Source organism: Sinocyclocheilus anshuiensis, unplaced genomic scaffold (genome assembly GCF_001515605.1).
Source record: "Sinocyclocheilus anshuiensis isolate Anshui unplaced genomic scaffold, SAMN03320099.WGS_v1.1 scaffold990, whole genome shotgun sequence".
Classification (NCBI taxonomy): domain Eukaryota; kingdom Metazoa; phylum Chordata; class Actinopteri; order Cypriniformes; family Cyprinidae; genus Sinocyclocheilus; species Sinocyclocheilus anshuiensis.
The window spans coordinates 188,715-205,661 of NW_015539926.1; the positions used below are offsets into that span (position 1 = coordinate 188,715).

The 16,947-nt window shown below is 37.1% G+C and overlaps 1 protein-coding gene across 6 annotated transcripts in view; it reads right to left on the minus strand.

Moving 5' to 3' along the window:
- Positions 1 to 1,431: 1,431 nt before the first annotated feature.
- Positions 1,432 to 16,947, minus strand: part of sulf1 (sulfatase 1) — a 106,806-nt gene continuing 91,290 nt past the window's right edge. For 3 of the 6 annotated variants that reach the window (XM_016483773.1, XM_016483771.1, XM_016483772.1), the window contains exons 8-19: positions 16,142 to 16,270; positions 15,783 to 15,839; positions 13,489 to 13,624; positions 10,927 to 11,137; positions 9,473 to 9,728; positions 9,258 to 9,354; positions 9,081 to 9,175; positions 8,277 to 8,354; positions 7,401 to 7,570; positions 7,171 to 7,313; positions 6,767 to 6,890; positions 1,432 to 3,640 (exon numbers count right to left, since the gene is read on the minus strand). In XM_016483773.1, the coding sequence (XP_016339259.1) occupies positions 2,847 to 3,640; positions 6,767 to 6,890; positions 7,171 to 7,313; positions 7,401 to 7,570; positions 8,277 to 8,354; positions 9,081 to 9,175; positions 9,258 to 9,354; positions 9,473 to 9,728; positions 10,927 to 11,137; positions 13,489 to 13,624; positions 15,783 to 15,839; positions 16,142 to 16,270 (2,290 nt within the window). In that variant the 3' untranslated portion in view covers positions 1,432 to 2,846. Of the gene's footprint in view, positions 3,641 to 4,296; positions 4,351 to 4,729; positions 4,764 to 6,766; positions 6,891 to 7,170; positions 7,314 to 7,400; positions 7,571 to 8,276; positions 8,355 to 9,080; positions 9,176 to 9,257; positions 9,355 to 9,472; positions 9,729 to 10,926; positions 11,138 to 13,488; positions 13,625 to 15,782; positions 15,840 to 16,141; positions 16,271 to 16,947 lie in introns of all 6 variants that reach the window. The other 3 variants (XM_016483775.1, XM_016483776.1, XM_016483774.1) reach the window with 3 other exon arrangements.

The following is a 16,947-nucleotide window of genomic DNA, read 5'->3' on the forward strand; positions in this document are numbered from 1 at the left end:
AGTTTGAGGATGTATGTAAATTTGAAAACTGTGATTTCTTCAGAATTCTTTAACAAATAGAAACATCAAAAGAACAGAATTAGAAATCTTACTGTCACTTTTGTTTAATTAATGTGTTTATTAATTCAACATTTTTGACCATGTATTATGTGTATGTAGTCTATAAATGTAGACTTTTTAAATTTCCATGAAAAGATAAAGGTGTTAAATGTTTGAAACTTCCAAATATACAGCCTAAAAGTAATAACCAAAAAGCTTCTTCATAATGACAACTAGGCTAGCACATAAAAAGACTCAAGACAAAGGTGTAATAATAAAGACAAACCTGATCTTTATGGTCTTCCTCAGGGGTCACTCTCACCCAGGTGTCCAACTGACCTTTGACCCATGTGTCACTCTTTTTTTAGTGTCAGTCAGCACCCACCCTTCTCCATGAAAAAGTCTTAGAATGTGTATGTGGCAGTGTTTGTCCAGCTTATGAAGTTTCCAATGAAAGTCTGAGAGAAGCATGTTCATTATCTTTAAATCAAATAGTTACAGGTACAAAAATAGCATCTCACATCACTGTTGCACAGTTCTTCCATAGATGCTGAAAGTTTTTGCTTTGAGTCATGTCTCAGTCTTGTCTCCTTCAGTGAGGACACCCCTAATTACTTTCCCACATCCCTCTTAAGCTGTACTCAAACACACACCGGGGAACTGAGTACAGTAACACCACCTGGTGGTCATATGCGTCTTTTACAACTAATTTTTTTAGATCACTGCAAATATGTTGCAACCACAGCTCAGTCAATCAACATTTCATTATATTTCTTCATTAGTCTTTTAATCTATTTAATATAATCTTTATATAATCACAGAACATTTGAATGTGGATCAAATAATTTTTTACTTTGTGATTTCTTTTAATCATCTGTAGGCTATTTAAATAATATTATTTGTATAACATTAAGATATTACATTTTTTTTTTTTTCTGTGTAGTCAATACATTTCATTGCATTATGTATTAAAACTAAGCCATCCTACACCTTCAGCAAAATGGTACTTTGGTACCTGACCACAGTTCCAATCTTTCTTAAATAAATAAAAGTAAATAAAAACTGGTTTCTGCTGCCTTGCTGGAGTGCATACATTTATAGAGCAAACATTAAGAAAAATGAATGGCATTGGTAGAGTCATGCCAAGACAGCCTGCTCAGGACTTCTTGGCAGAACGTTATTAATGGCTTGACTGTTATTCAAAGCACTCAGCCCAGGACATGGCCTAAAATAAAGAGCATGTGGAGACATAGAAAACAATTTTTATGGCTAGAAAGGATAAAACTAATCACAAAATGTCCTCAAGTATGATACACATGAAAGAACAATGAAATAAAGTGCATTTTCATCATATGTTCATATTTTATTCATCATATGATCCTTTTATTCAGTTAGCTTATTTTCATATCCTGGAAGGCAGAATCGCATCTTCTGCACCCAAATAACAATAGATAAGAACTTTAACTGTAAAACTCATTACTTTGCAGTACATTATAAAAAGCTCTACAACTTTCATTTGCAGTGTAACATCAGTGTCACATTTTTTTTAAAAGTAATTTCATTAAATTGTACAATCCAATCCATCAATGAAAGGTTAGAGGCACAAGGTAGGTGAAACAAATGTTTGGCAGATTTTTATTTCAAAACAGCTTCTTGGCTTTCCAGAAGCCAGAATTGTTTCAACACCACTGGTTAAAAAGTAATGTAATATTTGCAAATTTGGCAGGTCATTTCAAATTCAAACAATTTTTACTTCAAAAATGAATTTAGACATCACAATTCTAAAAGACAGGACGAAAATGGTCAGAAAGCTCAGAATAAATGCCCATCTCACATTCTTCACAAATGAAACAAGCTACTTTAAAGTAATTACTTTTTGTAGGTTAGTGAAAATGTTAGTCATCCATGATTAAAGCACTTACAGTGAATGCCCTTCTTCTATTATATGGACTGAATGCAGCAGAACTATACAACATTTGTGAGAGAACCATTTCACCAACAAGTCAAACCTTTGAACCCACAATCCAAGAGTATAAAACATGTTCAAGCAGTGTTTTAAAGTGTAAACAGTGAACCAAACCTAACAAGCTGAAGTAAACAGAAGAAAACACCAACGATACTCATTAACGAAAGCGAATCCAACAAATAATGACTTGTGTTGGGTGTCAACATGGAGTCGTTTACGTCTAAAGAGACTGCAGAAGTCGACAAACATAAAAAAGTGCATCAAATATCTGGGGAAATAATCTGCATGTGGTTAATCAATGCTATCTCACAACCAATTTGTACGTATTTTACGAGGTGGCTAATTCGTACGAATTCATACTACCTCACTCATACGATTTTATACAGTTTGTCTAGACCTCAGTGACGGGTAGGTTTAGGGGTGGGGTTAGGTGTAGGTCATTCGTACAAATTCATACGAATTGTGCTACTCGTAAAATATGTGCGATTTAGCAAAAATCGTATGAATTTGTATGAGTGAGGTTGTACGAATTTGTCACCTCGTAAAATATGCAATTTGACGGTTTCACCATTTTAACCTGTTTCTTAATTAAAAATATATTAAAACCTTACTTTGATGGTGTTTTCTCACTTGAGATTTAAAACCAAACCCAACATTTAAGATGCATCCGATACTTTACCTCTACATTTTTATATTTATATACATATATATATTTTTTTACAAAATACATAACACTGATTTCTAATAAATGGAAGTACCTGTAAAAAATTAAATAATTCATTGGATTATACAGGAGAGCAGTCCATGCTCCATGGGGTTAGTGTCTCTGAGTTGGCTGGCTTCACAGTGCATGGCAGCAGTCCTTTCTCAAAGGGGATGGTCCCGAGGCGCTACCCTCCGAGTCCTGAACATCCCTGGGCTTGTGGGTAAAAGGTTTGACACTTCCATTCCACTTCTCCTGTAGGGCGTCACTCCGGGCTGGAGGAGTTTCCCCAGCCGGCTCTGGGGGTCTGGCTGGCTGCGATGAGAGGGGAAGGTAACCCTGGGTCTGAAAAATGTCCTCCTCATCTTCCTGCAGGTGGAGATCCAGAATTTTAGAGCTGCGCAACAGAAAGTCATGGCGGGTCTCCAGTTCAGTGACGCCGTTGCCGCTAAACGTCATTCCGTCATTGTCCAACTTGTTTTCCAGCTGTTGAACCCAGGTGTCTCCCCTGGGAAGCGTGCTTGGTTTAGTTGGGCGGCCTTCTGGGAGTTCATTAAGAGACTTTAAATGACTCTTTTGAAGAGTTTTGGGGGTTGGACCTCTCGAGGGACCTTTGGTGACAGGAATCGGGGGCCGTTCCTTTCGGATTGGGAATCCAGCACCGCTGGCCTCCTCCGGGACCCCGGAGCCCAGCTCAGCCAGGGGGTCAAGCTTATCGGTTTGGTTGAGTGTCTTTAAATTTCTCAGCAGTGCAAACATACTATCTACATCCTTCCAAAAGTTCATCCAGTCATCCAGGTCAGGACTGTAGTTGTGTCTGTGTTCATACAGACTCTCGTTCACGCTGTACAAAACTGCCAGTCCTTGCCAGTCAATGACCTCTGTGAAATTGGGCAGCTTAACCTTTGTGGACGTCCCAGGCTGGCTGTGTTCTGGGAAACGGGAGAGGGGGAAGTGAGAGAAATCAGTAAGGGTTGATGATTGCCGCACAGAAAAGCATTTGCTTTGGAATGAGTCTAAAACATGCAGTTATTCCCGGCCTACTTATGCTGAGGGGTCTTGAATTAATGCCCCACACACCACTGCAGTGCTTTTTTAAGCCTTACACCAAGAGAAAAGCTCTATTCTGAAGCAGTAAAGCAGTGTGAATGCAGATCAAGGCAACGAATGTCCTCCAAACAGACACCCAAAACCAATACATCATAAATAAAGAGTGCGCAGACAGACTTAAAATCTGTGCAATGAGGTTCAAACCAAAATGAAACATCCAACGAGAGACTGAAAAGATGGAAAATCCTGGAACCAAGAAATCAGCAACCCAAAAAAACAAAATATGACGCTGAAAGTGTGGGTGAGAGGTAGAAAATGAAAAACTGCAAAAACAAAAGCGTGTTAAAGGAGGGCGAGAGAATGAAATGAGCATTCCCAGAGCGGGTCAGGCAGTAACTGATGGCCTAGGAGACATGGGCCGCACTGAACCAGAACTGCCACTCAACTCGGGGTCTATGGAGATGTGGTGTGCAGTTTGGAGAACTACTTGAGAGTGGAATGAGAACAGAAATGGGTTCATATGGTCTCAAAGACTCACAGGAATGAAAGGCTTGGCCTCCTCAACTTTGACCATTTTCGATGCTGCTGTTGCCTGGTAAGCAGGTAAGCCAAAAAACAGAGATGTCAAGATAGGCGTGAACGAGAAATATGTACGAAAAAGTCTGAAATATTGATGTTCTGTGGACTGAGAAGTCCCCACTAAATGATGTGTATGAATAGCCTTGGATTTTATGTAAATTATTTGAGTTTAGGAATACATAAAAACAACAAGCAATACATTAGGAGTTAAAATTCTAAAACTTGAGGTTTTAAATACTAATATTCATGTCATTTTTAAATATACTTGAATTGTTAGCTCAACCCAGCATGCAACCACACACTTAGCTCAATGAAACATGGCGTATTAGTGGAAACAAGCTGCCCATGCAGTTATTTCAAAAGCCAATGAGGGATTCAAAAAGTGTGGATACCTGTGTTGATCATAGCTTCCTCCATCTTTACTTCCTGATCAGGAAAATAAAAGCATTTAAAATGTTAAATGTCTATTGTGATTAAAAAACAAACAAACAAATAAAACAATCATATTGCAGTTCTTCATGCATAACCCCCAGCTCCTGAGGAGAGGTATTGTTAGATTAAAGACACAATGAAGGAATGAGGATGTGAAAGATGAGGAAAATCCTCGGATGGTCCTGAAGAAAAAGATGGTAAGTGCAGTGTTAAGAATGGAATGAATGTTATACGATGACATTGTTAACAGTGTTGCATGACTTAAGGTCACAAATAACATGAGAATATGCCAACATGCAGACTAATATGTATTAACAACATGCATCTGTTTTTGTAATATTTTGTACATTAAGTGGCAAATCCTATTTTTATTATCTGTCTTAATTCCTCAATAATCTAGTCATGTATGGATGTGTGTTCACCCCAAATTTTTTTAGTTGTGCCTGAGATATCAAACTTTACCAAATGTTGTTCCAGACCCTTTCTTTCTTCCATTGAAGACAAAAGAAGAAGTTTAACAGAATGTTCATGCTGCTCTTTTCCATTTAATGAAAGTTAATCGTAACTAAAGGCTGTAAACACACAAAAACTACAAGTGGTCCATAAGATGCTAAATTTCAAGTCATCTGAAATCATATTACAGCTTTGTGTGAGAAAAAAAAAAAAAAAGATAAATGTTTGATGATAATCTTCACAATAATGTAATGTATGACTTCATAAGACTTGGTGCTTTTGACATTTGAAAGTCAGTCATACAGATCCGGAATGACATAAGTATGAGTACATGCTGAATTTATTTTTGGGCAAACTATCGCTTTAAGATGATTTTATTACAAACCAAAACCATTGTTTTTGCCTCCGAAACAGGCGCTGACCTCATTATTGATTTAGTTGTTGAAAAGCTATGACAACTTGTATAAATCAAAATATTAAATACAAAATCCTTTATATAACTTTTTTATGATGTCATTATGATGAGTCAGTCTCCCCTCAAAAAAATTATTAACAGTTTTCAGAACAGTGAAAGTCTCAATGGTCCTGGCCACAACAGGTTTTAAATTGCCAAATACCCAATGTTACAGAAACCTCTTCCTTCCCAGTAATGAACAGAAAATAATCCTGCTAGAAAGTGGTTTTTAAACCACAATTACCACCATTTTAAAAAACACTCAGAGATGAATGTGTGTCAATATACAGTATAAGTTTACAAATTTAGATTTTCTAAATTACACAAAGCACATACAACAGCTACAAACATAAAATAAAGCATCTCTTTCGCAGGAGCCATTCATCTAGTCTGGCATTCACTAAGAATGGGAAAAAATAATGCAAAAGTATGAGATGATGTGACTGCTAGGCTGCTGGAATATTACAGTCCCCTGGTGAGGGAATAAAATGAAAAATATAAATGGAAAAAACGAGATGAGCAGACAGTTTAGACCGAAACCAAACTCAGTGACCAATCCATCATCCACAATTAGATATCGTGCCACATGGCATCCCATTTGTGGTTCATCCCATTCATGCATCAGGCCGTGTCAAAGTAATCCATGCTAGACCAAGTTTTGTTAAATATCGACTACTTTCCTCTCAACTTGGACAATGAAGTATTGGCTAAAAAAATAAAATAAGCCAGCGTGTATCACCCTTTATTAAACCATGCCATTTTTTCCATGTGAGCACTTACAGTACAGTACATACCTGCTGAAAAAAAACCCTAAACCAGCCTAAGCTGGTCTGTTGGTTGGTTTTATAAGGGTTTTAGGCACTTCAGATGGTCAGGCTGGGAGACCAGTTGGAGACCAGCTAAACACCAGCTTAGCCAGACCAGTAAACCAGTTAGGCTGGTTTAATCTGGTTTTTCAGCAGAGATGCAACTGAATCTTTCAGATCTGGATGTTGAAAACATCTCAGAAGCAAAAATAAAGGAGTTCTAGCATGTTTCATCCCTCATTTCACACAGAATGGGTGCTGCAGAGACAGGACAGGAGTGTTACCTGCATCTAAGCCTTTTGGCCTCGGGTTGCACTGCTTGTGGCCCTGACAGCTCCTCATTTCCATCAGCTGTAAATGCAGTTGGCTCAAAACGTCCCTCTCCACTGTATAAACTGCGTTGGTTAACTGCAAAACATAATATGCACTTATTGAGTCAGCTATTGTAAGTGCTGTAATTATGGATAATGACTCTTCATGTAAGAGCATGCTATTATCTTACAGTATTTTTTTTAAATTATGGGCTTCTAAGGCTTTTATTTAAAAGTATACTGGAGAGAAACAAGAAAGAAGTGAGGAAGATGGATCAAAATTGAACATAGGGATGCACTACAACACTACTGCTATACCACATCTCGGACTTAGAGCAAATTTTCCAATTAAAATACAACTGAGAGAACATCCTCACCTGATATGGGTCACTGTTAAGATCAAAGTACTCCAGGAAACCAGTGGCAAATTCACAGAAGAGTGTGTTGTGAGTTTCATTTATAGTTCTCAGACACCAGTATGTGTTGTTGTTAGAGCTTGTGCAGGCACAGAAGCCACCCACTATGGAAAGAGAGAAATTTGTCAACGTATTTACTTAAAAAATGATAAAATCAATGCGACTAGCAAAATCAATGACCAATTCCTTACAGTTCCAGAAGGGGGCGGTCTGCCAGTGGTCATTATTATGCGTGAAGCAGGTGAGGCCAGGAAGACTGCAGTCATCACCCTTCCTTTGCCTCTTCCTCTCCTTCCTCTCTTTCTTCCTGCGGCGGATCTCGTAGAGTTGAGTCTTGCTGTCCACTTCCTGCATGGCCTCTCTGGTGGCATAAATAAATGAGACATTAGAGCTAGAGCGAAAGGGAACTCCATCCCAGGTGAATTACACAATGATGGGGGGAGGCAAACCAGCCAGCTCTGCACATAGATGGGGTCAGAGGTCATGAGAAAGTGGAAGGATTGGGTACACACCACCTCCCCTAAAAACCACAAGGCTCTTGTCCTATTTTCAGACCAGGTTGTTTCATAATTTCACAAAGTGACTTTGTGGTTGTAATGATGTGCTTGCACTTCAAAATGAGTTTTTACGTTTATGTTTATGGGTAGAGATGCTTATGAAAGAGCTCTTAATTTAATGACCCCATCAGAACCGTGACCCATGGACTGAAAATGTACTGATTAACTAATCGACAACATGTAGCCTACATATGCATGCATGCAACAATTCACATTTAACAGGATGAAATAAGAACTGTTGGATTCAATGACACTTCAACATTTCAACCAGATTGACTGAATTAAACAATTCACAAGTCCATTCATTATTTCACAATTCACATACAAAATTATTTGATTGAGTGGCAGCATTATCAATGTGAATCGTACCACACGGTCAACAAAGTGTGTTAGAGACGCTCTACATGGATTGGGACATAAATCTAACACACTTTATCTCAACAATAACTACAGACGACAGACAAACTGACGAGGCACGGACACATGTACACACACACGAGAAGCACTCACTTAAAGGGATGGAGATGGTCATTCCTATTCTTCAATCTTTCGGGTTTGTTTTTCTGCTGTCTCTCTTTGCTAAAGTAGCTGGTTGTAATAAGGAGAGAACAGCACTAAATTCAATGAGTCCAGCTGGAATTTCTAAAAAAAGGCCTTGAACAAACTCAGTTTGATTTGCAAAATACTGCTGTTTTGATTTAAAACGATTAATTTATTTAATCAGGATTGAGAAATTCAGTGTGTTATTCATGACAATATCTAACCTATTATTACACTACCATTCAAAAGTTTTAATTGGTTGGTAAGATTAAAAGAAAAAGAAAAATCCTCTTATGCTCACCAAAGCTATATTTATTTGATCCAAAATACTATTTAAAGTAACTATTTTTTTCATTTGAATATATTTTAAAATGTGATTTATTCCTGTGATGACAAACCTTCAGTGTCACATGATCCTTCAGAAATCATTCTAACATCGTCGTTTTGTGCTTAAACATTTCGTATGATCAATGTTGAAAACAGTTGTGTTGCTTAATATTTTTGGGGAAACTGATGCAATATTTTTATATTTTGTTATAATGTAAAATCAGTACTGTTGATCAGTTAATTGCACCAATGCTTAATAAAAGTATTTTAAAAATCTTACTGACCCCAAACTTTTGAATAGTAGTGTATATAGAGGAGTAAAATAAAACAAGAGAGATGAGCAGTAGAACGATGAAAAATCATGTTTGCATAGTCTGCTCAGATTTGCCTCAAACTGATCCAGTTCACATGACATGAATTGCCTAACAAAGATAAATGTCAACTGACCTCTTCTTTCCACAGTCACACTCATCGGGTCTCCTCCTCTTTAAATGGCCTCTAACCTCACGCAGTTTCTTCATTTTATCCTGGAGAAGTTCAATCTACGGGACAAGTGTATAAAATGAGCACCATGTGGTTTAAACAATTGTAATATTAAAGATAATACAGGACAGTGGGCCTCACCTCTTGGTCCACAAAGTTCTTGTGGTCTTTCCACGCTCTGGAGGACTGGTAAATCTCTCTTTCACAGTGCACAGTGTCATTCATTAATATGAAACACCTGTGATTCCAAGGTAAAATGAACAACAAATGAGCAAAACACACTTTAAATAGTCTAAACTACAAAATTATTGAACTCAGTTTATGTTTAGAGGTGACCAAAGGCTTGGAGTTCTTACTTATGTGTGACTTTAAGAGAATTGGGGTATCCCACAGCATTAGTGTCATCCGACTGCATCTCCTCCGATCCGTCATCGGACTCCAACCCAAAGTCCGAATTAAAACCTCCCTCAGGCTCATGGTGCCGTTTGCTGATTTGTCGAGGCTCAAGGGGGGTTTTGTCATCAGCCTGCAGGTCCACATCGTAGATTTCACCCTCAAACTCCACTGACAGGGATCTGGCCGTCCGTGTGTGAACAAAGCGGGGTCTGAAGCCTGAGGGAAGACATCAGAGTCAGCTACACATACTTAAATATTTATATGTCATAGTTAAATATTTATATACATATTGCTAGAGCTCATTAAATTTCGTCTAATATATTTTAAAAATATGCCACTTCAGCTCATCACCAATAGATGGCACCAAAAATATGACCGAGTTCTCTCACAATCATGGGAGTGCGAAGAACAATTAATTAGAAGTAATTAAATAACATTTTCAGCAGTATAACAGCTAGTTTCATAGCAATAGTTTTATACTATTTGTAAATTGTCACATGGTACTGCATGTACAGCCTTACCCCCTAATGTATGATTCATGATGATTATGATTTTTTTTTTTTTTATGTTAAATGATGCTGGCCAACACCAGGCTTTTGACTTAGCTTTATTAATAATTGTGCATGTCTAGTTTTATTAATTGCATTTATTTAGCATAAAGTTAAATTCTGTCAGCTTAAATGAGGTGTTGAGGAAAAACCTTACTGTTGAGGGAAAAATAATGAAACTATCATTTAAATAATGCATGTTGTAATAAGGCAATATTAATATTAATAATGCAATATTAACATGCAGCAACAATACAGTTTCTACAAAATAAATAAATACATATTTATTAAGCAGCACAACTGCTTTCAACACTGATAAGAATAAGAAATGTTTCTTTAGCATCAAATCAGCAAAGTATTCTGAAGGATCATGTGACACTGAAAACTGGTAATGACTGCTTAAATTTCAGAAAAATTACATTTTAAATTATATTAAAATAGAAAATAGTTATTTTAAATTGTAATATTATTCATAATATTACTGTTTGTATTTTCTTTTTTAAATCAAATTTTAAATCAAAGCATTTAAAACATTTAACACCAAAAAAAAAAAAAAAAGAAGCCCAAATTACCCTTGGTAAATAGCTCTGTATGTAGTTTTAGGGTAGCTAACTAGTTTAACTAAATTATGAGAAGTTTGTAGCTTGGGAAGACAACATTTCGATGTCAGTGCTTTAGTAGTGAAGAGTTTGATTCTTCCCAGTGACTCAAAACTTTTCAGTCTCTTCACTCTATTGATTTGCTAATTGACCGTTCCTAGGCTGCATCATTAAACCAGTAGGTGGCGACAAGTGAGTGACTTTCAGTCCAAGTCTAAAAGGTCCAGTGTTTGTCTATACAGTCTTGAACATAGTGCATATACTTACGTGGATTACTGCTCTGGGCAAACTGTCTCTGTGCCCGCCGTGCTGCCTTGGCCCCTTTGTAAGGCCGATCTCCACAGTGGCAGTCTTTCTCGCGGCTGTCGTAGCTTCTAGAGCGCAGACTCCTCGTCCTCTTCTTAGATCCTTCCTTCAGAGAGCCCTTACACTTCTGCAAACGCCACTTACCGCTGACCTCCTCCATACAGTGCCATTTCTGTAACAAAAAGGGAAGGAATTCAGCTTGTGGGCAGACATTTTTGTCTGGCTAACCACTTATTGTGCAAGAGCCGCCTCATTTGCATAACCACAGCTGTTTTTCTGAATGAAATTAATCTTCTGTCTGTGAATAGCTAGCTTAGCGGTCAAACATCTGCATCTGTGGAGTAATCCCATTAATTCACAATCACACAGCACAAGAGCCACCTCGCAATTCTTTCCCATAAAAAAGCAATTTAGACAATCTCCTAATTTCGCAGAGCTGTTTGCTTTGCAAACTGACCACAGCTCAGACATGTGCTCACAACTATGGGAAACCATATCCAAACAATGGCCACAACCCTGTTCTGATTTCCTGTGAAGCTCTGGAGTCCCGTCATTGAGTTTATGTATCTGCGGGTGATGCTGTTTGCAGCGAGGATGTTTGTTTGAAGGGCGGAAAACCAAAAAGGAGTTCGCCAAAGCTTGCTTGAGCACTTTCACTCATTTAGTTCCTCCAGAGAGTGTAGCCAAATGCACTAAAACACGTTGAGCATTTCTTGTACCTCACACCCCGCCCCCCCCCACAGAATAGCCAGACGTCAAATAGACATAAGCAAACAGTGCCACAGCCAACTATGTGAAGCCTCACTACTTGAATGACGGACTCAGACTCAGGAAGAAACCGGCATAAACTTTCACACAGACTCAATCAAACACACTGCCCTCATTGACCTCACTGCAGGCAGTAGGACTGTGTTAATTCAGTCTTTGCTAGGCTTTTTCAACACATTCCTACTAGTCAAAGTAAAAGAAAGAGTATATTGGAAAAACAGATACTGACACTCTATTCAAGCTAAGACTTGAGCTGGAAGTTTTGTCTGTGCTCAACAATTAAACCATGACAGTTTTCCAAAAGAGTGCATTTCACAGGAAAACGATGTCAGTAGCAAATGCTACCGTACTGATTGGAAAAATCCAGTCATCGGGTCAGAAAGTTTGTTTAATATTTTTAAAAGAAGTCTCTGATGCTCACCAAAGCTGCATTTACTTGATCAAAAATATAGTAAAATAGTATTAAAGTTAAATATTATTACAATTTAAAATAGCTGTTTGTTTTCAAATTGAATATATTTTAAAATGTAATTTACTCCTGTTGTAAAAAAACGGAATTTTCAGCAGCCATTATTCCAGTCAGTGTCACATAATTCACAGGAGATTCAGAAAATAATTCTATATATAACCATTCTGTACACAATTTTTTGACCTCTGCATTTGGAGCACATTTAAATTAAAGGGAGAGTTCACCTGCAATACTTTATTGCCTCCCCCCATCATTTTTTGCACACAAAAAATATTCTCGTAGCTTCATAACATTAAGTTTGAACCACTGATGTCACATGGACTATTTTAACAATGTCCTTACATCCTTTCTGGGCCTTGAACGTGTCAGTTGCATTGTTGTCTATGCAGGGTCAGAAAGCTTTCGGATTTCTTCAAAAATATCTTAATTTATGTTGCGAAGACGAACGAAGGTCTTTCAGGTTTGGAACAACATGAGGGTGAATAATTACTGACAGAATTTTCATTTTAGGTTGAACTATCCCTTTAATGATGCATTTAAACTATAGGACAAGGGACTTTTGTTAAGAAAGCAAATGGCATCAACTGTTTTCATGTTGAATTTAACAAAGAACTCAGGTCTATTCCTAAAAATATGTTAGGACCTTTCTCTGAAACTACTTCAGCTTTGTTCTGGCAGGTGACTGGACTAAAGAAGACTGAAGCCCATGTGCTATTCCGACAACTTTTCTGCATTCAATCAAATTTCCAGACAAAGTGTTGCAGGCAAACACTTAACTTGACCATAAAAAGAATCTGGTTTGCATTACTACAGTCCTTGAAATACTGTCTGCATTTACGCTACCTGAAATTGTACCAATTTGTAATGTTCAGCTCTCTCTGATTCATTGCCATGCCACAGAAGGTCTGGTGGAGCAGGCACACACTGTGCTGATGAAAGAAAACAGTGACCAATCTCCAATTATACTTAGTTTTTTTGTAAATATCGGTTTCAATTACAGTGGCACCACTCATAAGACTCCGTCTGTGAGCCGCACACTCCAATCTCCGGTTTCGTGTTGAAGGTGCAAATGAATGTATTCAATCATCATTTAAGGTTGGGACAAAGAGCATTTTTTAGTGCATAAACACCCTGGTTCAAGCCCATAGTAAGGTAAACAAGGCCCAGGTTGAGACTATTTGAATGTTTCAGAGCAAACATTGTGCACATGTGTGCAAATTCATAATATATATAGACAGTCGGTGACAAAAAGAGTAATGCATGTGTGTGAGTGTTTGAGTTTATACCTGTCCTGGTTGTTCGCAGGGCGTCTGATACTCTGCCTGCTGACACACCTCCTTCACCTTCTTGTATTTGGGTAAGCTGTTAGAGTGTTGTGTGTTCAAGTTGCCTCCTGACTCATCTTTCTTGCGCAGGATTTTGCTGGAATGACAAATGTGCTTTGGTGAGTTGCTAGGCCACGTTTTAAAGTTGGCAGCCTCACTGAAGTTTCGGAAGCATAGCCGTCCCACCCAGGTCAGCATCTCATAACTAATGTGTGGAGAGCATTATAGCTTTCACAGCACACAAAAACAATGTGACCCAGATCCTCCATGATATATCTGTCCTCTGGAGAAATTTGTCCTAGTTATTTAGTTGTAGTTAGTTATATTAGATTGCATTTAAGACATTTTTTGATGTTTGTTAAAGGAATAGTTCGCTCAAAAATGAAAATGTGCTCAATTTACTCAACCTCAGGCCATCTAAGATGTGGTTTGTTTCTTCGTCAGAACAAATTTGGAGAAATGTAACATTTAATCACTTGCTCACCAATGGATCCTCTACAGTGAATGGGTGCCGCCAGAATGAGTCCAAACAGCTCATAAAAATGTCACACCAATTTACAAGTAATCCACATGACTCCAATCTATCAATTAACATCTTGATGTGAAAAGCAGTATTTTTTTTTTAACTGTTTTTGCTTGCAAACACTGCTTGATCTGTGCATATTCCTCTCCTGATTCAGATGAGATGACCCTTTAAGAGAGAAAGTTTATATGGAAAAAGTAATAATATTATATGGAAAATGTATTCATATTTTAGCCAGAAGCAACAGTTTGAAGTTAAAAACGTCTTAATGATGGGATTTATTACAAACATGTAGCTTGATGATTGATTTTTTTTTTTTATCAGCTGTTTGGACTCATTCTGACGGCACCCATTCACCGCAGTGGATCCACTGATGAACAAGTGATGTAATGCTAAATTTCTACAGCACAGTCTACATCTTGGATAGCCTGAGGGTGAGTACATTTCCACAGATTGTCACAAGAATTATTCCTTTAAACCCAGCCAATCCATAAAAACAAATCATAAAAATTAGAATTAGGATTCTGTCGACTGTGAGAACCCAAAAATCTAGTGATTCCGGTTGCCTAGCCAAGATATGAACACAGTCAATCAAAAATAATGAATTAAAGTATTTTATGAAATTCAATAATACATATTTAATTGTTCATGCTCATTTAGCCTATTTTTACATTTAAAAACGAGCTTCACCATCATCTAACACATTTAAAACTTTTCATTTTTTAAAATATAAAGAGCTGGAACGCCATTACAGATCATTCCGGTCCAAATTAACCTCCGCCTGTAAGGGAAATGAAGTGTTCTGCATGATTTCACCACAGCTGATTAATGAAGTAGTTGCTAATCTGACTTCTCACAAAATGGGAGCTGTCGTAACCGTGCAAAACAGGTTGAATTAATGGCATTTTGGTATAAACACGCCTCGAGTCCGCGGTCTGGCTTTATACACAACAGTTACTGAGTCATGGAAGCAACAGCCGGCACTGATCAACGATGTGCTTTATGATTGCGCCATTCCTGAAAAACCTTTTCACTTAGCCTTAAGCAGAAACAAAGCACGGGCTGACTGTGGGAGCGGCAATATGCCATTATGCACATACGCAGACTGACAGCTCCCTGCGAGTGACACGAGGAATGTTAGACCGTGGTTGTGCCCACGGCCACATATACAATATATAGAGATCGGCGCAAGTTAAATAGGATAACCTCAATACCATACCCACATTCCTCACATCAGTCACAGAAATCAAAAGAAAACACTACGCACACGTATCAAGTTTGAGTCTGATACCACAGGTAATATCATACATTTCCCCTGGGGAAGGATTTTTTCTGTCGTGAGTGTCCTAGGTTACTGAAACATATCCGATAATGAGAGTCTAAAGCTGTCATCTGAATAGCTGAACTCCTGAGAACATATTTGAAGAATATTCGAAGAATGTCTGATCTTACCGTGATGCTGTAGTGATTGGTCATTTGGATAAATAAGAATATTTGTGTGATATTTTCCCTTGAACTTGAACCGACTTCTTCCGAAGTCAAGGAAGAAGGATGTTTGTGCAATGGAATCCTAAAATCATAACATGATCTTATCTTTTGGCGATTTTACAGTGAAATCCTGGAATGGTTTGAATTGCATGCGGTGAGCCTCCCGTACAAAATAAATCAATTCAAATTTATTTCGCACATTTTGCAGTATGATTGAGAAGAGAGGGGATAATGTTTGCCTTACCCCCGCTCCACGAGGAATGTGTCCCTCCAGACTTTGGGTTTCCGGTTGGGTTTGAATCTGCAATACGAAAACACAAAGATTTTATTTCTCTCAGTCTTTGTGTCATTTGCATACCATAAGCAGATGTTTAGCTTGGCCAGAATTATGACACCTTAATCTGCTCAACAACTCCTGCCATCATGAGTGGCAGCGACCCCAGAGCACTTCCAGCATTCTTTACCTACCAGAAACCCCTTATAAATGAACTCCAAATGTTCACAAACCATTAAACTCAGCTTAATTGAATTAAAAGCAATAAACAGATACTCCACAACCATTTATTACACTGGGAATGTGTTCATGGAGGTGATTTAGCTCACCGATTCCCAGTCTTTTCCTGCTCCAGAAGCTTCAGGATAGATTTGCCGTCCATATCAGGTGGAGTGTCCAGACCAGCTATGTCCAGGATTGTGGGTGCGAGATCAATGTTTAGCACAAGATGGTTGCTCCTGTGAGGGAATACAAAAAATTATGTATGTTATGTTATATATGTCATGTTATGTTACATTCTATATTGATAAAAACTAATATGCATATCTCAAATGCATATATTAATTTATACATTGTTTTAATATTTAATAAAAAGTATTTAAAGAAATGGTGTATGAAATGTGTATTATAATGCATGATAGTGCTAATAATATTGTGTATATATTGTGCATACACGTACAGTAAATTTATATATTTTAATATATAAATTAATATAAATATATAAAATAGAAATATACATCATTTTTCTGATTAAGTTAGAAAAATATATAAATTTACATATAAATATATCATTTAATAGATATCATCATTTTTGAATGTGTATAATTTAATAAATTTGTATGTTCTTATATTGTGCATACACATACAGTAAATTTAAATATTTTAATATATAAATAAATATACATATATAAAAATTAAATATATACATCAATAAATAATTGTATATAAATACATTTTCAAAAGTGTGAAAAATTATATATACACACATTTAAATATAAATATATCATTTACTATATATTATAATTGTAAATGTGTACAATTTCATACAAGTTTATTTACATAGAGTAGTTAATAAAAAACATTTATATATATATAAATTAATATAAATATATAAAACAAATATATAAATTAATAT